Below are 24729 nucleotides of genomic sequence, written 5' to 3' on the forward strand. Positions count from 1 at the left end.
GTACACATGCAGAGAGAGCTGGTGTATGCTGATGTGATTCCGTCATGCTAGGACACTAAGGTATGGGCCCGCCCTAAACCAACCCAAAGAGACCTTCTTAGCTAATAATATAATATATGTGTTAGGGAGGGTGAGATATAAGTGTTGTTAACTCTTATTCATTACAGTATGTTAACATGCTGTCACCATTCGCTTTTTATGTCTTAGTAACTATGCTGGTAATTTTGCTACTGATAATAAGTATACTTGTATTATCTAAGATACTGCGCCTGAGAAGACGGCATTAGTAAATAAACATTTCAAATGCACATGTGTTCTCCTTTACTCCATGTTCTGGTTTGTAATGGTAATATAACGAAAGAGTGTTCATGAGTTCCACGTATCCTGAGGTACTGTAAGTTCATGTTCTGGTTTGTCTAAACATTGGGAGTTTGATAAGACCAATGAGACACTGTAGCTAGCTCGGTAAGGGGTGAGTTGGGTACTAAGGTGAGTTATGGGTCACCCTAATTCGCCGAGGTTCCAATCCTCTGTGCACAGTTCTGTGTGAGAACAGAAACCCTGCGACATGGCGCCCAACGGTTTCGGTGGTCTTATATCATGACACTCGGTTAGTATATCGTTCAAACCTTAACCCCTTCACCTCCGTTTCCGGAAAACGGGGTGTCGGTGAAACCTACCTATTTTTTGAAATAGGTATTATTCAAGCTTGATTCTTTCTTAAACGGTTTCTTTGAATTACTACCCAGTTGTGCTACGAAGTATTCTTTGTATTCTCTTGTTTCCAGTGTTATCATGGCGGCGGTGGCCATTGCGCAACATAGTCGCGTAGCGGTGCGCACACATCTCCAGACGTACCAAGTCCCGGTGGATGGGATGGCTGTGATTTTAGTGGTGGGTGCAGATCCGGCGTTCCCTTTCGAGTTGTTTTACTCTTGGGTTACGTTTCCGGCTGTGGACGCAACTTCTGGTTTGTTCCACTCCTACACCGCCTCCGCTGTCCCGGCTGAGTATACACCGTACAGGGCACTGGAAATACCTATTGATCATTGGCAGCATAGAGTTTGGTTTGATGGCGCCCTCCCCCACTCTTTGTCCGCTGCGAGGTTAGGTCCACTCTCAATTCCAGGTGCAAACTGGCCTGCGTTGGGTGGTTTTACCCCGCACCCGAATCACGGCGCTTGTACCCTTGCGGAAATTCGTAGGCTACATGTTGTTTCCATTTCCGTGATTCGTGCTTTAGTGCAATACATCGGTCGCCATCTACCTGGTGGTCCCCAGGGGGGTGCGGCCGTTCCCATGGATCGAGGCGGTATGCGTCTCAATACGGTGATGGTAAATTCGGTTTTTGGTGCACGTCCAGTTGACAATGATGACTTCCCGTTCTGGCTAGCAGAGAAGTTTGATCAACTGGAGGCAGTTTTTCCGAATTCTACTCCTGCTGATAAGCATAGAATGTTGACGATCACTTTACCAAAGGATTTAACTCCTGAACTTGTTGACTGTGAAAGCTGGGGGAAAACATTTGCGGCCGTTTATACGAGGTGCTTCGGCACCCCGTCTATGAATACCCTGCCTGACATCATTAAACGTGTTCAGAATGATCACGGACCTGAGGCAGCGGTTGAATTGGGTATGCGCCTGTGTGGTTCTTTTGAGATTGTAAGTAATCTCATCCTCTCCAATGTTAAAGGAGATGCGGTGAACTTTCAGGTGTCGAATGCTTTGGCTGCTCTGCCCGATGCCGACAAACCCCGTCAGTTAGCAAAGATTGTTGTGGCCGCTTATAAGACAATTGGCCGCACAAGTAGAGGTCTGAAATATTTTTCAGTAAAGGAGAAAAAACAACCTCAGGGGCAATCTGCAGTGACAGATGTCCAGCCCAAGTCCAAGAAACAGAATTGGCCTAAAAAACAGACACAGGGGAAGCAAAATAAACAGGCTCAAGATTCTTTACCTGCAATACAAGCTCTTGCGCCGACTGAAAAAGTTTATGATTTGCGCGATCGCGCGATGATTAAATCACCTGATCGATTTCAGGGTTCTGATCAACGCTCTCCTCGTTCCTTTCAGGAAACATCGGCCCCGAAGACCGGTGGAGGAGGGGGTGGACGTGGACGTGGTGGCCAACAAGGACGTGGTCAGTCCCGCCAGACGGACGGCGCAGTGAAGCAGGAGGATTCTACGCCTAAGCGACCGCAGTTTGCGAAAAAGAAAGTCGCAGCCTTAACAGCGCATAGATATGCCACAGATAGTGAGAACGCGGCTTCGGAATCTGACGTGGGCTCTGACCTTGCTGGACAGCGCGGCGGAGATTACCATAGTCAGAGAGGCGCTCCGTCCACTACTGAGGGTGACAGCGACTGAAGTGTTCGTTGTAATAGAAACAGCCGATACGAGACTGGCTCCCCCTGAAAGACTTTTTGAAATTGTCCTGTTAATTGAGGGTGACATACAGCGTACTGTTAGAGGGGTATTTTGGGAGAACCTTTCTTCTACGTATGACATTTTGCTTTCGGAGACTGACTGGCCCCCACCTTTTGTGCTCGCGGCGCCGCGAGGGGAGTAGGTAATCCTTCCCAGTTTCGCGAACACAGTTTCAACTGAGCATGCGCAGCATTTTGCAGAAGAGTGGGCTCGAGCTCTTGCGCCGGCTCTGTACCGCAACCAATGTGGTTGGGATAAATTGTCTCCTTGCCACGAAATTCCGTTGCGGTCTGAGCCGCAGCCTCAGCCTCAATATCCCATACGGGGTGAAGCTAAGGCAGCCGTCGCAGAAATCCTTGAACAATTAGAATATCAGGGAGTTATTGAAACGTGTGTGTCACCGATGAATAATCCCCTTTTTACTGTGACCAAGCCTGACGGATCATATCGTTTGGTATTGGATTACCGGCATTTGAACTCGCATTGCCGTAACTGTGCAGTACAGAATACTCACGGCTCTGCCCTAGTGGATAGTCTAGTGCGTAAGCGTTTCAAGACAACGCTTGACATTTCCAACGGTTTTTATGCCCACAGACTGGATAGCTTTAGCTCCCAATGGACAAGTTTTACGTCCGCTGGTGTGCAGAAACGCTTCCAGCGACTCCCGATGGACTACAAAAATAGTCCTGGAGTATTCACCTCCAGAATAGTCACTCTATTGGAGAGTATCGATCCGGATGCATGTTCTTATGTGGATGACATTTATCTCACAGACGACGAAATTTGGATGCATCTGTGTCGAGTGAATTCCATCATTTGTAACTTTGCAGATATGGGTTACAAATTTAATTTTGCAAAATCGCACATTGCAGAACACACAGTGTTGTTCCTCGGCTATGAGCTGAACAATGAAGGTAGAGGTTTAGCTCCTCACTTCTTGGAGAAATGCGCACAGTTGCGCGCTCCTACAACACTGAAAAAATTACAGTCTTTGCTGGGCTTCTTGAATTTCGGCAGAACTTACATTCCGGAATATGCCCAGCGTATCAAGCCTTTGTATGCTTTGATACAACCAACTTTCTCAAAATCATGCTGGCTGCCTGAGCATTCAGCCATCTTGCAATCCTTGCAGGCTGATCTGCTCGCTTCTAAATATTTACTGACTCGTGATAACCACACCAACCTGGTAATAAGAATAATTCCTGGGACGGTGGGTTTCACGTACCTCACTTTTAATGAAGGTGACACAGTACCTATTGCTTACAAGTCACACTTGTACACTTCGGCTGAATTGCGGTTTCCCACTGTGGAAAAGGTTTTAACTGCTGTACAGATGGCGATTCTTAAGGAACGAGCACTGTCGCAGGGGAAAAGCATGTTAGTGGTAACACCCTGTCCTCATTTGGAGGCAGTCACGAAAACCAGTGTACCAAATTCAAAAGCTTTGCACCCTCGGTGGATTCAGTGGGCTGCGTCATTGACATCCACGGATGTCACGTTTATTTTTGACGCCTCCTTGCAGTCGCAAGAGTACTTGCAGTATGAATTCGTTCATCCTGCTCCTCTGGCTATGCGACCTTTGGAGGACTTCCATTGCATCATTTACACTGATGGGTCGGCGCAGGTTGCGCATGGCTCTAAACATGCCTACGTTTCCGCATGCGCTATTGTGGTTGGTGCAATGTTGAACGATGAGTTCATTTCCAGGGAGGTACACACGTTGCCCCTGGGCGATTGCACTGCACAATTGGCTGAGCTTCGTGCTCTTTTACTAGCGCTGGAGTACGCAGATCCTTGTGTGACTACTCTGATTGTAAGTGATTCTTACTACTGTGTCCAGTCTTACAATGAGAACTTGTTCTTTTGGATTCAAAATGATTTTCATGATTCCAAGGGTAGCACAATAAAACATAAAATGATCTGGGTTCGAGTGGCAAAGCTTAAGGCGATGTTGCCACTCGTTTATGTGATTCATACTCTCGGTCATCAGCGCGTAGGAGTTCACGCTGTTGGCAATTCGCTTGCTGATGAGGCGGCGAAATCTGCAGTATCTACATTGCAGCGGTTACTAGATCAAAAACCAAGATTGATAGCGACATCTTGGCAGAAGTTGCTGCCTCTGAGAAGGGAAGTAAGCATCCTGCGGGATTCCCTTCGAAGTACAAATACCACTTAAGTCCCGAAAAGGTTCCTTTTGTGACAATTCCTGAAGTTGGGGAACGGCTGATTCCCAACTCGGATCGCAGAGCAGACTTGATTACAGCGGCACATGAAGGTGTGGCGTCTGCGCATGCGGGCGTCTCGGCCACTGTAACTCAATTACAACAACGTTTCTGGTGGCGGGGACTGTACAAACAGACGCGTGATTATGTCCTTCTTTGTGACATATGCCAGCAGATTAAACCTTCGACTGCTACGCGTCCGCCACAGACTCAGTTGTATATTTCTAATAAACCGTTAGGTTGTGTTTATTTAGATCACTGCGGTCCTTTTTCGTCTGATACTGCGTATAAGTACATCTTAGTAGCAGTTGACTCATGCACACGCTTTGTGTGGGTATGGCCACATCGCAGCGCTGATTCACGGACTGTCATTAGAGATTTGCGTGTCTTTATAGGGATTTTTGCCTGTGGTACCTTCCATTCGGATCAGGGTCCGGCTTTCGCCTCTAAGGCGTATAAGGATGCCATGACTTCGTTGGGGGTCCAAGTCAAGTTTTCGTCTCCCTACAGACCTGAGGGTAACAGTGTAGTTGAGCGAATGAACCGTGATTTAAAGCAATCTTTGACAGCCCGAGTTATAGGCACTGGCAGAAACTGGCTGGCTCACCTCTATGGCGTGCAGCGTGCTCTTAATAATCTCCCTAGAAGGTCTCTTGGTGGGCGGACCCCATACGAAATGCTCTTTGGCATCAAGATGTACGTCCCTGATCTTGACGGTCTAGACTGTGTGGTTCGCGCCACTTCCTTTGACGCAGATGAACATTGCAATGTTTTACAGAATCTACAAAAGTCCAGAGACAGTCTTGCAAAGGAACATTTGCCCTCCACGTCGGATGATGCGTTGCAGATCCCGGTAGTTGGCTGGCTACCCCAAGTTGGCGAACTGGTTCGAGAGAAGATCGATAACAAGAAAGAATTTGGTCCTTCCTATCGAGCTCCCGTTCCTGTTCTTGGAGTGAAGGGCACAAGAACAGTCATTTTACCACCACTTCCTGGTCGTAAGGAAAACAGGTTTATTTCAATTGACAATGTCAAGATACACAGAGTGGCCGATTCTTCTTAGCATGACACCGGCGGTTTCCTGTCCTTCCATTGTGAGAAATTCAGTTATGCCCACTGCTTCTAATATTGACCCTGAGGTGGCGATCGAATTACCTGCTCTTTCCTGTCCTTTATTAAATAATTTACCCGGAACTAACATTGATGAGATAGACTATGCCTACCCCACTGATTTGTCCATGCCTGACCTGCAAGCACGTTTAGCCACGGAATCCAGGTTTTCATTTGACACTGCTTCCATTGCCTCGAAGAAACCCTCTCGAATTGCAGTTTATGCTAGCCTGTTTAAAAAACATTTTTTGATTCCCCCTTGGACTTACATTTGGCTGGTCCTTTTTTCGGTTTACCTTTTTATGTCAATTGGTTTTGTGTTTTATTTTTTTCGAATCATCAATGGACACTATGTCGAGGAAAGAACTTGCATTACTCATTTAAATGGAACTTTGGCCCCGCTTTCCTCGTCACATTCTACACACAGATTTAAAAGAGACTTGACTTTGGTTAACATCACAGCATGGCCTGTCCTTGATGGAATCGTGTGGGATGCAGTTCGGTTTCAGATTCATGGCCCAACGGAAGTCGTTAATGTTCCTAATGTACTTAGAGTGAATATGGGGGATGTGGTGAAACAGAACATTCGTTCTGATGACTGGGATGTTAATGCTGTAGAAAGTTTGTTTTCCGATTTACAATACTATGCTGCCTTTGATGCTGAGGATTTATATTTAGAATCTGCTAATTATGGTAAATTGTTCTGCTACCAACATTATGGCAATCACTTCTTACACAAAACATCATCCCGAAGGGAAACTGTTAATTTTACTCAGTGGGAACATTGCCCAGTACCTAAACAAGGAAGTTCAGAAACGTTTCTGAAAAAGTATACATATTTCACTGACTTCAACCAGTCCGACCCCGAGTCATTCTATTTTAAATTTCATAACAAGCCAATGTCCAAGGTTAGACTTACCGATACTAAATTGTTGTATTCGAAGACCTTCCTAGATCAATTAGTTACTGGAGGCTATGACCTGTGGAAGGAAACAATAGACCTTAAATCAGTTTGGGGTTCGAGGGCCTGGCAGGTACAAGGCGTTGAGGCTTTGCACCGTGCATGTCTCATCCCTAATCATATTTTGTTTTTAAATGAAACAATTTCCCAGACTACATGCTTTGGATTGGCTACTTCTAAAAGGTTAAACACTCCTTCTTTCCCGGAGTTGGAGGAATATGATGGTTGGAGTAATTTTACTCAGTTGTCCATTAGAGAATTACAGGCTCTACTCCTTAATTCCTCCTTTAACATTTCCAGTATGAATCCTAAGGGTTGGCTGCTTTGGCACCGTAGTGCTGATTCTTGCCAAAATAGATTTTTGAATTTAACTGACGGTTTTAAAACTGTTAGATCTGATCCCCGGTTTAACTTGGGTCATACTGTCACCTCTTATTCTGTAGGCAAGTTGTGTCAAAATTGGCTGAAACATTCAACTTTACCTGCGGTTAAGAATCACCTATCTAAACTAAATGCAGACGTGGATTTGAATGATTTCATTAAAGGCCCGGCTAGTGGCAGGTCGAAAAGGTGGTTATATGGGATTTACAATGAAATTTGGAAACTGTCTCAGATTGAGGCTGCTACACGCCTTAGGGCTATTGATCAGGCGAATCTAGAGAAAGTGCTTGCAGTTGTTGACAATAGCATTAACGTGCTTTCCTCTAGAATTTACACATTGGATAATATTGTGTTGTCAGTTGTCGATATTGTGCATGATGAAGTGTCAGTATTATACCATGGTCAGAATCAATTACGATCAATCATGCAGTTTGCATGGACCCTTCAAACTCTAAAGATGGGTAAAGTTCCCTGGGGATACATGAACGTTTCTTCTTTATTTGCACCGTTTAATTTGACTGACAAACAACGCTTGCTTTCAATGCGCGATGCTTCATTTTCTATGTTACATATTGAAAGGTTAGAATCTTTACCTTTTTCCGTGGCAGAAGCCACTGCTGCAACGTGGCTTATCCACGGTTTGATAACGCTGCCTTTTGCTTTATATAAGTTTTCAAATTGTATGAAATATGTACCCATAGGTCGTTATGAACCTTTAGGTAGCGGTTTCCTTCATGAAGTCTGGTCGCTTCCATACACATACAGATGTTTTAAGGATGACCAAGAAGTTTATCTGAACCCTAAAAATACCCCTTTACCCAAAAACACAAAACTGACCCTAAACCCTAAAAATACCCCTTTACCCAAAAACCCAAACTTATAATATTTTTGATAAAATTATATACTTACCAATACTTACGTTGTAATGGTATGCGTGGTAAAGGTACTGCGTTGTAAATACATGCGTTGTAATGGTACTTCGTTGTAATGGATCCTGCGTTGTAAAAATTGTGTGGTAAAGGTAGGTCGTGGTAAAAGTTGCGTGGTAAAGGTTGTATACCGTTCAGACTAATAAGGGACCTTTATCGAATATGGCCCAACCTAAACAAATAGAAGCCTCCTCTTGCCACATCCATTGATCATTGCCTCCTGCTAACCGCCATAAAATAAATGAAGGAGGTACCTGAAATACTGCTTCATTTCCATCCTCATACTGGGATTTTCTTAAAATCCATCAAAAACATCCAGTGTATTGCACCCTCCCACACCTTCCTCTGGCATCTCTCCCACTTGAATGTCCGATATATTTACACAAAAACAGGTGCTCTGAACCCCCCACACACATTCCCACCACCTAAATCTGGCCTTCAAGTGCTTACATTCCCAAATACAATGCTGTTGTTCTCTTTTAGAGAGTGGGAAGCAGGTACTGGTCAGCAGCAGATTGGCGCTTCAGGTGATGAGTACTTGACATTTCACCATCTCTATCAAACCTCTGTAGGATGAGTGGAAAAACAGAGGAAGAAGTCATTGTATTGCTTTCCTGTGCATTGTTTCACATCAGGGAAATTAATTGTGAAATTTTAGTTCCGAGACACCACAGCGGTGAATAGCGGAAAACAGATACATCTGTATATTCTAAAGTAGTCTTACGAAAGTTGCAGCAACATATGCTTCATAGATTTGTTAATGTGTTGTTACATTTATTAATAAGTCTTGCTTACTTTTGAAATTGTGTAGTGTCTACACCATTCAAATAAAAAAATCTTCATTTGGCAGGTCCTGTCTCCCTTGTCCAAGGGATTGTTCCATAAGGCGATATCTCAAAGTGGGTCAATTCTCTTTCCAGGCTTGTTCAGTACCAAACATGATGTCGTACTCCTCATTCGTGATGTAAGTTCAATATTTTATACTATTTTGTGCCAATGTTATCAATGCCCTCAACGTCAGTCATAGAATGTTAAGGGGGATTTGTGTACTGTTGTTCTGGTGTGGACTAGTGTGCACACTTTTATGGTCAGCACAAAGACATTTGTGAGATGCGCCAAACTTTACTAGGTGTCTTGTACAAAGGAACAGTGAGGTGCTGGTGGCATAATATGGACCAGGACATAGTAGAAATGGTCAAGGGGTGTGTTATTTGTTCAAATAGTGACTAGGTTTTAAAAACTGGACCTGTACCTCTACAACCAACTGAAGTGCCTAAGGGTCCATGATCTAATTTGGTGACTGATTTCATCAGACTGTTTAATGCTCTATCTCGGAGATTGAGATTTGCAATGGTTATGGCAGATTATTATAGCAAATGGTGGGAGTTGGAGTTAATGGAAGAACCAAACACAGATGGTACTAACAAATTCATGAAAAAGGTGTTTTTAATAGAGGTGTGCCCCAAGGAAATTGTATCAGACAATGGTGTCCAATTTGTTTCCAGATGGATGAGAGAGTTTTGGGAGAAAAATGCTATCAGACACAGAATTGTACTTTATCATCCACAGCACAATGGCCTTGTGGAGAAACTTAATCACACCTTAATGGATTGCACGCAGTGGCCTATTCAGAACAGGGTTGCGGTACAAGGATCTGTGGAGAGTATTTTGTGGTCTCATCGGTTATGCTTGAACAGTACCACCGGGGTAAATCCGTTTAAAGTCATGAGAGGACATGCATCTGTTTCCAATATGTGTCCAGCTTGGTTGTGCACATTTCAATCTGCAGTGAGTGACTGCACCTGCCTGCAAGAGGATGTCTGGGGGGATCCATAGGACCCCCTTTCTCCACTCCAGAGGGCTGCTATCGGAGGTGCACTGACAGAGCACTACCTACTAGGTGGCGCACTGTCAGTGCACCTCCTGACAAATTCTCTGCCTCTGCGCCCGAATCTATAATACTGCGCAGGCTCAGAAGCAAAGGAATCTAACATTTGCATGAGGCCATGCCCCCATGCAAATGAGGGAACATCTTCTGGTGATAGCTCTGGTGCTATATGTTCACCAGCACTATCTGTATTACAGAAAGGACAGCACAAGCATCTGCGGCCTTTTCTGTAAGACAAAAGTGCGCCAGGAGAGGGCAAGCGGCGCACATGCCTGTTGCTCCCCTGGGATACTTTCCATAATACAGCCTCTGGTGGTAATGTGAACAAAAAGCACATGGAACATTGTTTGGTCTAGATATCAAAAAGGAATCAGGATTGTGGGCAGATGTACAAAGTTTTTTATGGTCTCAAATGCTATGATTGGGAGTTTGTGACTACAAAAATAGTTTGGGCAATGTACTAAACCCTTTTAGGAGTCAGTAACTTTCCTGCAACTCCTATATTGCATTAGAAATGGATAAAGAATCACTTTTTGAAAAGGGTGTGTGGTAGGCATCTCTTTCAAATAGCTATTTTTGTCCATGTGTATCAAGGCATAAGGACCGAAATAGCGATCATAAACCACTAAAAAGTTACCAACCACTAAATTTGGACAGTAATCCATTCACAAAAGGGAGGAGGTCCCTTTGGGGCCTTTGCCACTTTGTGAATGTTAAAACATGTTTGTTGAGAAGAAGAGAATGGTCCATGACACCACTGCCAATTCTGACTCAAACCTTTTTTGAAAAAAGGAAACTTTTCTTTCTAAATGCAGACCTATTTTCTTTAAAGAAAACTGACAGCATTTAAAAAAAAGGTTACTTTATTGAAAATCAGTCACAGACATGATGGTCTGTTGACCCTCGCATTCCACCATCTCTGTGATAGGGGCCAATCCATCTGAGCTGCAATTTGCAACTTACTTAATAAATATTAATTAAGCAAGTCAAGTTGTGACTCAATTTAATCCGTTTTTTACAAGCTGGCCCAATGGTACAGAGGATGGCAATGTTTAATGGTTCAACTAATCAGTTAGGGGAAAGATCACTTGTCCTGCATAACCAGGGTATGCAGTATACGTTCTTACCAGTCCCAATATAACCCTCATGCACGTGTGTTAGATGGTTGTTCGAGCGGTTTATCTTGATTCTCCGCTGTCCCTCACACATGTGTGCATAATCATCGGGTCTTTTTTGTTTTATGCACCCTCCACCAGGAGGTTGTACCCTTGGTTAGGATCAGTAGTGATCAGTGATTGGTGTGTGAAAGTGAGGTGAAGAAAATCTTTAACAAGCATTTACAATGCAATGGTTTTGCCTTTGATAAAGTTAGAGCTATTGGCATTGTAAATGTCAAAATTTTCACCTATGTTTTTTTTTGTAAAACATAAACAAATGGCTTTGTCGTTTACTAGTAAATAGCTTTATGGTTACGAAATGTGAGACCTATTGCATTTGCACTTATACACACATAGGTATATGTACACAGAGCTATACACACACACAGAGCTCCTCCTCTACACACATTGACAGGCTTTGTATACACAGCTACATACACACACAGCTACAGACATGCACAGTTATACAGACAGACACAGTTACACAAACACACACACAGTATTATACATACATAGCATCACACACACATAGCATTACACACAGATAGCATCACTCAGCTCCTGGACACATATCTGTACACATACACAGCTACAGACACACACATACACATGGCATAATACACATATAGCATCACACACACATACACAGCATCACTTAGCTCTTGTACACATAGCTGCACACATACACAGGTACGCACAGTCAGTCTGCACAGTTAGTCTGCACAGTCAGCCTGACTCACAGTCAGCCTGCACTCAGTCAGCCTGCACTCACAGTCAGCCTGCACTCACAGTCAGACTGCACTCACAGTCAGTCTGCACGCACAGTCTGCACTCACAGTCTGCACGCACAGCCAGTCTGCACGCACAGCCAGTCTGCACGCACAGCCAGTCTGCACGCACAGCCAGTCTGCACGCACAGCCAGTCTGCACTCACAGTCTGCACAGGCACGGAAACGGAAACGGAGGCACAAGCAGGCAACAGGGGCACAAGCAGGCAACAGAGTCACGGCACGAAAACGGAGACACAAGCAGGCATTAATGGGCGAGAGCAGATATCAGAAGCTATGCAGCAAAGTCTGGGAGATGGCGTCGGCCAAAGGGCTGCATAGTGACCGTGCCAGCCACGGTCTGGATTTAGCACACCCTGGGCAGGATGACTGGTTACAAACTATGCTTTTCACGGAGGTGTGAGAATGAACAATTTTCATTGGTTTGGCCCAAGATGAAAGGAGTTGTTTACACAGATTTTGTTAGCGTTACATCACAATGGCACTTTCCCAGAAGTGTGAAAGTGCCCCTGCTCTGCTGTTTCTGGTTGTATATGTGCTCCTTCCACGCGGCAGCTTTACAAACCCACCTTGGAAGACAGCACTTGACCTTTGATCTGCAGCAAATGTGATGAGTGAGCCACGACGCATGCACTCCCAGGGCCACTTTCTGACACTCCCCAAGATGTCTGCAGGAGCTGCGACCTAAAACAACCCCTGACAACTGCACCCCCCGGATCCATCCCCCTCCACGCCTGGATCCCACCCAGAGGGAAACATTACACTTACAGCACATTTGCTCACTGCGCGAGAGCCCACAATATCTCTGCCACGTGGACGAACACACAACCGCAGACAAGCTAATACCAGAGCACGAAGACAACACAATTGTTAAGTGTGTTAAACAAGCATCACATCAAACTCGATGTAAGATGATATCACACCCAATACCTCCTCATAGCAGCTACTAATATCCACTTTACAAGGATGAGAGGCTGAGACAGCCCTGCTGGGCTCTAAGGGTGATCACCAGTCAGTCCGATAGGGACCGAAGTGTATGAAGTACTAAAAGCCAAAGATAGGACAAACAAAGGGGAGGTGGAAGGAACAGAGACAGAGGAGGGATAGGGAAGGGGCGGAGAGAGGGGAGGCGCACTATGGGGGTGAGATATAAGAGCTTGAGCACCGGCACACACAAGCAGAGTGGGCGCAGAGACCCCAGAACAAGCAGCGGGGATCCAGATACGGGTGGATGCAGCGTGTGGGGAGAATGTACCCGGGCGCGTGGCGTGCTCAGGAACTGGGCTACCCTGTGAGTAGAGGCAAGTAAAACTGTTTCAAATGCAACAATCAGCCATTGAGCTCCTAACGCCTGCCCTCGACATGTAAGATTACCAGGCGATTCCATAATAAAGTTTGCAACGCTACATGCTAATGCATTTTGGGAGTTGTGGTCCTGCCGGATCGAGTTTGATGTAATGTAACTAACATCAGAAAACACACATATGTAAAATTAAAAACAAAAGACCAGAACCACAGCACTGCATCGTTTGTGTCATCGAGTCATCTGGAAACCTTATCCACTTGTGACCGCAGGCGACGAAGCACAGGTCAGGCGGTCCATTGAGGTGGATGCAGCAGGGTTTTCTCCGCACACTAGAGACGGCTCATTTTAAATGCACAAAAATAGCACTGAACAAATATATGCAGGAGTAAAGGCAGATTTGGAAACTAAAGTTTCTAAACTTCAACTGATGTCAAGACTCCATACTCCGTGATCGAGCCTGCTGTCAACACAGCAGCGCAACCCTGGCGGGCAGACTCTGCTGGGTCCTAGCGCCGGCGGCTCCCTGCCCAGACACAATGTTTTTTTAAAAAAGTTGTATATAGCGCCACTGAGCTCTTTGCCGCCTGCGTGATAAACCTCCAGCCTCAGTGCCAGAGTGCCAGAGAGTAGACAGAGGGGACAAGGGGAGCTTGAGAGCAGGCATTCCCTCTTGGAGCTCCTTAACACACTCTTTCTATGCAGGAAGCGGGAGGGGTGGTTGGGAAAGGAACGGCCAGCGGGAGGGGGGGGGCGGGGAACGAACCGACAGCGGGAGGGGGGGCGGGAAACGAACCGACAGCGGGAGGGGGGACAGGAAAGGAAAGGAACCACTCACCTGGACTTCCTCGGCCGGCGGTCGGCTGCCAAATGGCCCAAACAAACCTCGACGAGCCCAAAAAAAAGCCCCGCCCACCGCTGCATGACGTGGCCAAAAGGGAAAAATTCTCGGGAACGCCCCCGAATCTGGTCCGGCCTTGACGGACAGATCCGGCTCCCAATGGCTAGCCTCCATTTATGGAGCTAGCCAATGGGAGGAGGGGGCGAGGAGGGGGCGGATACCCGACCCCACAGAGCAAAACATAAGATTTTGCTAGCGCATGCGTACTTCGTACGCATTGCCGAGGCAAAACCTAAAAATCTCTCGTTTCCAGAATTAGGTGTTTATTAGTTCTGGTTTGGAGATAATAAAATTAGTTACAAGTGAATGAGAGTGATTATGACTCTCTCACATTAACATTAGTGAGGTAGGTCGACATGTTTCAGCCCTTGTGTGCCAGACGGTCAGTGGGCTTTCTTCAGGACCAATGTGATAATTGTGGAGAGACCAGAGGGCATCTCTGTGTATGTGAAGCAATACTGGTGTTTCCTAGTATGCTAGTATCTGATTATGAAGTATTATTCACAATGACTCCATGAAGGTCTTTAGGTACCTGTAAATAAAAAACATAAACACTAGACAAAGGATCGGGGTATGGGTATACATTTAACTGATAACACTGGTTCAGTGACCAGGAAGGATTTATGCCATTTTGGCGTAACAACAAAAAAATAGCAATACTTTATCCAACTGTCGCTAGCTCTAGGTCAGGGTCAACTCTCGCAATCATAGTTCTATGTTGTGTCTAATGGCAGGCTGTAGACTACCTCTGTAGTTTGCCTGCATGCCACTATTTTCTTTTGTGACACCTGTCATGGTTTATACTTATCGACACTATCGTTTTCGTCGTTTTACATCTAGGCTTGTGGTTTCAAATTGCATACACACCGCTATTGTTTTCCTATCATGCCAGTTGTAATGGGTTTTATGAGTCAGCGTTAGCGTCGTTCTTTTAAACAGCCGTTCACTAAACCGATGGGAGTTCACTGGTTCTATGTCCTTATTGACAATTTGGTTCTAGCGTAATAGTATTTCCACGTTCTGAAAGATCTATCAAGATCCACCCACACTCGTTGCACATTATGTATATAAGCCTCAATAAAATACGATATTTGTCAACTTTACATATTACACATCATGTTTGCTCCTGCTTAATTTGGTAACGAAGTGCCCTCATGTGTCTGTAAAAAACCCAACTTCCGTTTTATTTACGGCATGAATTTAAATGGGAAAGAGGCATTCTGTCACGTACCTTCGGTGTAGGTTATTATTACCTCATCGGGGTTGCCAGGGGGTCAGAGAGACCTTCTAGGGACAATACCGTTTAGTTTAGAAAAAGTTGTAAGATACTTTACGATTATGTTCTGCGTCGTTTTCATGGATTTTACTTGTAAATGCTGCCCCACGGGATATTATCATTCACGGTGAATCACACGAACTGTAACACAAGTCATGTAATTTACATGATTACTTGCCCCTGTGACAAAAGATACTTAGGCATGACCTGTAGAAGAGTCAAACAATGCCTATGTGAGCATAGAAGTAACGTAAAGTGCAAAAAAATCACAACCAAGATGTCTAGCCATTATTTAGAAGCAGGACACACAATGAATGACCTGAATTGGGTAATCCTAGAAACATTGAACAACAAAGACCATAATGCCGAAAGAATCCTCTTTGAAAAGGAGCAAAGATGGGTCCATCGGCTGAAAACTGACTCAGAAGGACTGAATGATAATATCCCGTGGGGCAGCATCTACAAGTAAAATCTATGAAAAATGTGGCCTACCATATATGCAAATAAATCCCAATAAGTGATCCTTGAGTTTCGATCACCTCGAGAAAAAATGAAATCGAATCAGGTTCAACATTCACAATTAAGCAATAACTACGTATTTTTCAATTTGAAATTAAGACTTTTTAATAACCCCCAACAGTTTACATTAATTGAGTGATCTTAAAAAACAGACTGTGTGTCCCAAAAAGTCTTTCTACAGTGGCCGTAGTACCACTGTGAGAAACATAAGGTCAACCGGGAACTCCTTCGAAAACATCCGGTCCAGATGGTAGAGTCAGCACAAGTCGTGCCGATAGAGACCGCAGGTACACGAGGAGAGCAACCGACACAGAACATAATCGTAAAGTATCTTACAACTTTTTCTAAACTAAACGTTATTGTCCCTAGAAGGCCTCTCTGACCCCCTGGCAACCCCGATGAGGTAATAATAACCTACACCGAAGGTACGTGACAGAATGCCTCTTTCCCATTTAAATTCATGCCGTAAATAAAACGGAAGTTGGGTTTTTTACAGACACATGAGGGCACTTCATTACCAAATTAAGCACGAACAAATATGATGTGTAATATGTAAAGTTAACAAATATCGTATTTTATTGAGGCTTATATACATAATGTGCAACGAGTGTGGGTGGATCTTGATAGATCTTTCAGAACGTGGAAATACTATTCCGCTAGAACAAAATTGTCAATAAGGACATAGAACCAGTGAACTCCCATCGGTTTAGTGAACGGCTGTTTAAAAGAACGACACTAACGCTGATTCACAAAACCCATTACAACTGGCATGATAGGAAAACACTAGCGGTGTGTATGCAATTTAAAACCACAAGGCTAGATGTAAAACGACAACAACAATAGTGTCGATAAGTATAAACCATGACAGGTGTCATAAAAGAAAATAGTAGCATGCAGGTGAACTACAGAGGTAGTCTACAGCCTGCCAGTAGACACAGCATAGAACTATGATTGCGAGAGTTGACCCTGACCTAGAGCTAGCGACAGTTGGATAAAGTATTGCTATTTTTTAGTTGTTATGCCAAAATGGCATACATCGTTCCTGGTCACTGAACCAGTGTTATCAGTTAAATGTATACCCATACCCCTATCCTTTGTCTAGTGTTTATGTTTTTTATTTACAGGTACCTAAAGACCTTCATGGAGTCATTGTGAATAATACTTCATAATCAGATACTAGCATACTAGGAAACACCAGTATTGCTTCACATACACAGAGATGCCCTCTGGTCTCTCCACAATTATAACATTGGTCCTGAAGAAAGCCCACTGACCGTCTGGCACACAAGGGCTGAAACATGTCGACCTACCTCACTAATGTTAATGTGAGAGAGTCATAATCACTCTCATTCACTTGTAAATAATTTTATTATCTCCAAACCAGTACTAATAAACACATCATTCTGGAAACGAGAGATTTATAAAGATTTTCTTCACCTCACTTTCACACACCAATCACTGATCACTGCTGATCCTAACCAAGGGTACAACCTCCTGGTGGAGGGTGCATAAAACAAAAAAGACCCGATGATTATGCACACACGTGTGAGGGATAGCGGAGAATCAAGATAAACCGCTCGAACGACCATCTAACACACGTGCATGAGGGTTATATTGGGACTGGTAAGAACGTATACTGCATACCCTGGGTATGGAGGACAAGTGATCTTTCCCCTAACTGATTAGTTGATTTAAACTCGAGGAAACTGAATGATCACTCATTCCTTCTCCCCACACTTTGATTTCAAATGTTTAATGGTTGCAAATTGCAACCAGCATTTAGAGGCCATGAAATAGGACATCTGGTCTTAGGTACTTCTTTTCTGAAATTTTAGAGGCACTCCAAGTAAATGGTCCTATGGTGGATATTGAGAATGAACTATTTGTGTTAGTTCATAGACTTTGGTCAACAGCCCTTGAGATTGAAAAAAAAACCCTTCCAACACAATACTTGACAAAACTCAGTTTTACTTCATGAAATCCCGTTACAACCACCGATACTTTCTAATAACTTAAAAGACATACAGATTGTATGAGTCAACAGAATATATGAATTTAATTTCAGAAAAACAGTTAATAATAAACAACAGAAGCACTGTAGATGAGGTTCAGTTAGTCTTATCGTTTTCAGCCTTGGGCACTTTAGCGAAACTTTAAAACAGTGGAAATGTATCTCTGGATTTAAACCTCCATAAAAGGATGTATTACAAGAAGAACAATTGTGATTGTTACTTGGATCAAAGATCACGCTGTTAGACATGGAATATTGATATTTTCTGATAAAACCAAAAACTGACAATGAGATATGGCATTAATAAGCTGTGTGATTGTCGTTGTTGTGACCAGTCCTCTTTGTCGGTAACATCCTTTCGGAATGCGGAGTACGTAATTTTAAAGAAGTGCAGACACGGTTCAATTAGTAAAAAGGTGTTTATTCAAGACAGGAGGATCAACCCCTGAACACGTCCTTCTCTTCCAGCAACAGTCTTCCTATCTGCTAGCCTCCCTTCCTGAATCTTGGTAGGCTAGCAACAGTTACCAAGACAAAACACAGCTACCTTTGCCAACAATAAACAAAAATAAAAAAATTATGAAACTAAAGGAAAATTACAAACCTAAAAGAAAATACTCTTCCGATTACACATGTTTCTGGTAGCTACATTCCGGTATGAGTATGAACATACATAATCATCTTGCCACTTCGGTCTCCTCTTGACATGTTTATTATATTTCTTTACAGCAGCAGAATCGCCATACAAACCTTATGCCACACCACAATCGACTCCCTTAACCAAGTGTCTCATTCCAGTTCATTACACAATGTGATTCTTTGAACATTCCACCACTTTCCATCGTCCAACCACACATTTACACCAACCACCCTTCTGACACTCTTTTGCTCCGACCACCTTGACAACCCCACCTTCTGGGTACTCATCTGCTGGTCCTTACCCAATTTCCAACCATGAACATGCGACTCCCCTTTCTGAACTTGTCATTGTGTCTCCTCACATACTTATCTTGCATTGCAAATCCTCCTTATCCACACGTCACATAACACCCCTAAACATCCATGCTGGTGAGACTCTGGTACCTGTCTGTCTTCCCTTCAAAAGCATGAAAGGAGTTTCCATTGTGACAGAGTGGGGCGTACTGTAGTAGCTCCATGCCATCTCCTTGATCGCCTCCCTACAATCTCCACTAACTCCCTCACATAACTGTATACATTCCACTAATACTCGGTTGAATCTCTTAACAAGACCATTATCCCTATGATGATATACAGATGTAGTGTGGTACGACACTCCCATTTTTGACAGATATACTTTGAATTCATCTGCATCAAATTTGGGCCCATTGTACGTGACCAGGGTTTCTGGAAACCCCTCCCTGCGAGAAATATGGTCACAAAATTCTATCATCACAAAATTCTATTATGTTAGCTGCCATCATTTCTCCTGTTAATGCCACCTCTGGCCACTTGGAGAAAAAAACACATGTCCAAGCCATTCTACACTGGGCTATCCTTACTGAGTACTTGAGGCCAATGCAGCACCTCGAGGTCTAAAAGTGACCAACAAACCACTAATCGTTCTGGAAGAGACTACTTTCCGGAGAAATTGGGCCTTGATAGAGTGGAAATGTACAAGGAATTGGTTGGTGCTGATCATCACCACAGCCAAGAGAATAGCAGACACTTTGTTCGTCCAGATACAGGCTAGTGAACAGGGCTTGAAAACAAGCATATTACTAGCTATATATAAAAGGAAGCTGGGGGAAACAAACAAAGAAATAGGAGAATACAAAGACTACTTGATGTAATCTAAGATTAATAAATTACAAAAAGATCTGTATACAACTGATGAATACATTCAGAGAAAAATGAAGGAAATGAAGAAGGGACCACAGGCAGGGAGGAGGACTATGGATACCATGAGCTTAAGTGTGATGGGAACAGCTATGAGGCAAGACCAAGGAGAAGGGGTAGAGGCAGAGGCCAGTACCAGGGCCCACGCCCACATTTTAACCCCATGTACCATAACAACCCAGGTCAAGGATTCGGATAGCCTCCCTTGTTCCAACTGTTTCCACCTATACAAGGGTCTCACAATCAACAGTGTCCACAAACTCCTGTTTCTTTTTTAGGGAGAGGCAGAGGCAAGCAAAGAGGAGAACAAGGAGTACAGTGGGAGGACCCTAATCAGAGAGTGACAAGAAGCATGTCACGGGACCCCTCACCAGGCACAAGCAGGGAGTGAGTTTAGTGATGAACTTAACAGATATCCTGTTCACTGAACCTCAAAAGAGACTGCTGAACAAGGGCCCAGGTTTTGTCCCGACTAACACTTTGCACAGCTTTAAACTGAGACAAGAGCTGTCAGAATTCTTTAGAACTATCAGACTAAAGGTCTTTTTTGAGGGACACCCAGACAGAACAGAGGGTAGAGAAGACTCCAAATTTTGCCCAAAATTCAGCTTTGCACCTTTGAGTTGAGCCCTCTCCCCTGAAGTCATCACATTTGAACGAGCAGTAGTACACAAAGTGGAAGAATTAGCCAGAACTTACATGCAACCATTCCAAAATCTCACCAGGGAGGAGAAAGAGGCACTGAACCAACTGAAGGAAAACCAAGATGTGGTTTAAAACCTGCAGACAAGGGAGGAGCTATAGTCCTCCAAACGAAAGCAGCCTATGACTAAGAATGGACCAGATTACTCAGTGAAGCAAGTAACTACAAAGTCCTCCCGAGAGACACTACTCCAGAATTGAGACTAGAGATCACCACATTGATAGAAGAGGCCACTAGTAATGATTCGATCTCTGAACATGAAGGGAATTTCCTGTCACAAAAAGATCAGTAGTGCCGTACTTTTACACTCTCCTGATGGTGCACAAAGCTAGCAGACCACTCCCTGGCAGGCCTATTGCCGCAGGTTTCGGATCCATTTTGGAACTGCTGTCACAATTCTGTAATTCTTTCTTTAAACCCTTGGTACAAAGCAGGGAGGGATACCTAAAGGACACCACTGATTTTCTAAACTTACTCAAAGACATGTTTTTTGACCCAGCAGAAGAGTTCCGGTTGGGAGTCCCTCTACACCCACATCCCCCAAATAGAAACACTAAGGATGGTTGAGGAGATTCTATATGCTCTGGGGTGGCAATATTACACCCCTGGATCATTCATTATCCACTTGGCTGAAATAGCAGTGACGAAAAAAACGTTTTTGAGTACAAGGGTGCGTACTATCTACAAACCCACTGGACCTCAATGGGTAGTGCCTTTGCGCCGAGCTTAGCAGACCTCTATGTATCCTCATTCAAGAAAAAGTACATCTTCACACCTGAAGGCCCTTGAACATCCAACATTAGGATGTGGAGACGTTCTATTGACAACGTCATCCTCATTTGGAAAGGCATTGAACAATCCGTTAAAGACCTTTCTACAATGGCTCAACAGCCAGAATCCCTTCTACATTTCACTTCCACGATCACAAACAAATGTTTACCATTCCTCCACTTGGAAATAATTCCGTACGGAGCAATACTGACCACACTGCTTTTCCATAAGCCCACTGACAGGAACGGCCATCTGCTCTTTGAGAGTTTCCACCCAAAATCTCTTTGGGAAATCCTCCCAGTAGGCGAGTTCCTGCAGCTACGGAGGAACTGCTCTAACCTTGAAGATTTCGAGAATGAATCAGAAACACTAGCAGTGAAACTGGAAGGCAGAAAATACCCCACTAGTGTAGTCAGTAAGGCTCTGAGGAGAGCATAGAACTGCCATAGGGAGGCCCTCCTGGAAAAGGTGGAAAAAACACCAAACAAAAATGCCATCTGCGTGGTGACATTTAACACGGCTTCGACACAGATTAAACTTATTCTCAGAAATTGACAAATACTCAATTCCAACAGCTTGAACCTGGAGAAACCATTGTTCTCCTCCAGGAGAAGCCCTAATATCAGGAACCATCTAGTCCACACGAGACCCCGTCCAATAACACTAAGGGCCAGATGTAGGTAACTCATTTTTACCGATTCTAAAATACCGATTTTTACCGAATCGGTATTTTAGAAAAGGGAAATGAGATATAGGTAAAAAATCGGTAAAAAATACCGATTCGGTAACATTCGGAAACCCCGACCCAGTATTTACCGAATCGGTATTTACCGATTCGGCAAATACCGATTCGGAAATTCACATTCAATCCTATGGGCCTGGATGCCCATAGGAATGAATTGAATTTACAGAATCGGTATTTACCGAATCGGTAAATACCGAATCGGTAAATACCGAGTCGGGGATACAAAATATCAGGCAGTTGATGTATCAACCAATCACGAGCCTCCACCCCGCCCCTCAGCCAACCAACAGAGCAATCGACCAATCCTGTGCATCCACCCCACCCCACAACCAGGAAGTGGCATCACCCATGCAGGTGCAGAGTACCTGATCACACAGGAGAGCAGTTACACAGAGACAGGCTGTTGTGAAGCTGAGCTCTGCAGGACAAACAAATGGATCCCCAAGACTCCCAGAGGGAAGGTGCAGAGAGGAAGAGGAAGATGAAGTTCAGCACTGGTGAACTTCAGGTGCTGGTGGAGGAGGTTGTCGAGCACTACCCCAAAATCTTTGGAAAGCAGTCTCTGCAGGTACCAGAGGCTGTGAAGAGGAACACCTGGCTGGGGATCCAAACCAAAGTAAACGCAATAGGAGTGACAACCAGGGAAGTGGACGATCTCAAGAAAAGATGGTATGATCTAAGGATCATAACCAAGAAGAAATTGGCAGCAAGAAGTAAAGAGGCCAATGCTACAGGTGGAGGGAAGAACAGGGCACCTGCTCTCACGGATCTGGAAGAGCTCGTGGAGTCCACACTGGAGCCAGAGTGCGTTGTGGGGATTGGTGATGCAGACAGCTCAGCCCGAGCTGCATTAAAGAAAGGTAAGGGACATGTCCATCATTCCTCACCCCTTGCCTGTGTCCCTCCCCAATGTGGCTGTGTGTTGAGGAAATCCAGTACAGACTTCAGTATTCACCTGCAATGCATTATGGGAGTGGTAGTCATAAGAATACCCATCAGAGCAGTCAACATGAAATAATGTCAGGCATGCCACACAATACAATTAGAGACATGGGAGGAGCAGGAAATAGTGATATTATAATGTGATTTAATAGTGAATTACACGGTAAAAGCACCACTAAGACACTGTCCATATCTGTCCACAGGAGAGACATCGCGCAAGTCAATGCAGGAGAGGGAGAAGACACATCCCCAAAGGGATAGGAGTGAGCAAGAAGGCAGGGATGCAGGGCCCAGCACTGCAACACCTACAGCACCCTGCACACAAGCAGCTGCCACACCAGAGGCAGGCACCATGCAACTTGAAGCATCTCCTGTGCTCCTTGATTCACCACAACATGAGTCACAACAACTTGACACACCAGCAGACACAGAGGTGTCAGACATCTGCAGGCCCAGGAGGCATGACGTTCCCCCGCTAAGGATCCTACAAACATCCTCCGATGAGGAAAGGGAGGGTGAGGAGTCAATAGAGTCAATGGCAGGAAATGCACCAGGTCTTCCATCCACTCCTGTCACTCGATCCGGAGGAACAAGACGTCGTAGGGTCCGGGAGGCAAGCGTGAGTGGCCGTGATGAGTGTCTTCCGTGGCCTTGAGACCACAATGGTCAAGGTGCAGCGCCTGCAGGCAAAAGCTATTAGTGCAGTGCACAGACAAATGCGCCATATGAACACAAATTTTGATAACATGAACAAGGGAATAACATCAATGGCGGACAGCATGAGGGACATGGCCGATGGAGTCAGGGACATGTCACAGTGTGTGATGTCACTCTGTGAGGAACTACATGAGGACCGCGCACAAAAGTGCAGGGAGAGGCATTGCATGCAACAGCAGACAAGGGGCATGCACCATCTTGTAACTACGACTTCACTGCTGTGTCGCCGTTCAGTTGCGATGCAGGAGGGGCTGGTGCACTGCTGTACTGATCTCACGAGGGGGATGGGGAGAGTCACTACAGCAATGGAAGTGCTGCTGACAAACCAGTCAGCCACCACAGGAGCAGAAGGTTTAGGGAACACAGATAACACCAGTAGCAGGAGCAGCACCCCTATCCCTGAAATACGGATGAGCAGCAGACGCCAGCGTACCGGCGCTGGCACAGCAGACTTGGAACTAAGCCAACCTCACGCATCATGCAGTGCTGTTCATGGGCGCAAGCAGTGAGTCTGCCAAATTCATTTGGACATGTGAGGGTGAGATAACCCCCGTCCACCCAGTAGTGCTAGGCACACTAGTATGTTACAATTGTGTCTTCAGACATTTTACGTAGTGCCAAATAAACTACGTGCATTGCAGTACAACACGTGCTTTGTCTCTATACTTTTTTTTAAACTTTATTTGTCATTTTCAGTTTATATCCCTATTACATTAAATCTAGTAAGGTCAAAATCACATCTCCCAGCCGCCCTATACAGATAAATCCTCACAGCAGTTCCAACAAGCAGGTCAGTTACAGTGCAGTGGCGAGAATAATAGGGGGCTCACGGTTGCCCTTTATATATATGTGCATTGTCCTTGAAAACCTTACTGAACTATATAGGAACTTCCCCCTCTCACTCCCCCACCCCTTCCCCCCAACTCCCCCCCCCAACCTACCCCTGCTGCCGGGTCTAGAAAAGAATAAAAAAGAATAGGGTCTAAGTCATCCGTCCCCTATGACGGGTCATCAAGTGTCGCATCGTCCTGGGTCTGGGCTTTCCCTTGCCCCAAGGTGACCAAGTCCAAACTGTTCTTTGTCTCTATACTTACTCAAAACTAGTTGTGTGTGATCTCTGC

At 44.7% G+C, this 24729-nt stretch overlaps 1 protein-coding gene across 2 annotated transcripts in view; it reads left to right on the plus strand.

The window, feature by feature from the left end:
* The window catches only part of LOC144797774 (fatty acyl-CoA hydrolase precursor, medium chain-like), a 420050-nt gene that overhangs the window by 137151 nt on the left and 258170 nt on the right, over positions 1-24729 (plus strand). For both annotated transcript variants that reach the window (XR_013603460.1, XM_078668535.1), the window contains exon 7: positions 8881-8994. Coding sequence is in view for 1 of the 2 variants with exons in the window: in XM_078668535.1 (XP_078524661.1) it covers positions 8881-8994 (114 nt within the window). In the remaining variant the exon portion in view is untranslated. The remainder of the gene's footprint in view (positions 1-8880; positions 8995-24729) is intronic.

This window comes from Lissotriton helveticus, chromosome 12, assembly GCF_964261635.1.
Source record: "Lissotriton helveticus chromosome 12, aLisHel1.1, whole genome shotgun sequence".
Taxonomy (NCBI): Eukaryota; Metazoa; Chordata; class Amphibia; order Caudata; family Salamandridae; genus Lissotriton; species Lissotriton helveticus.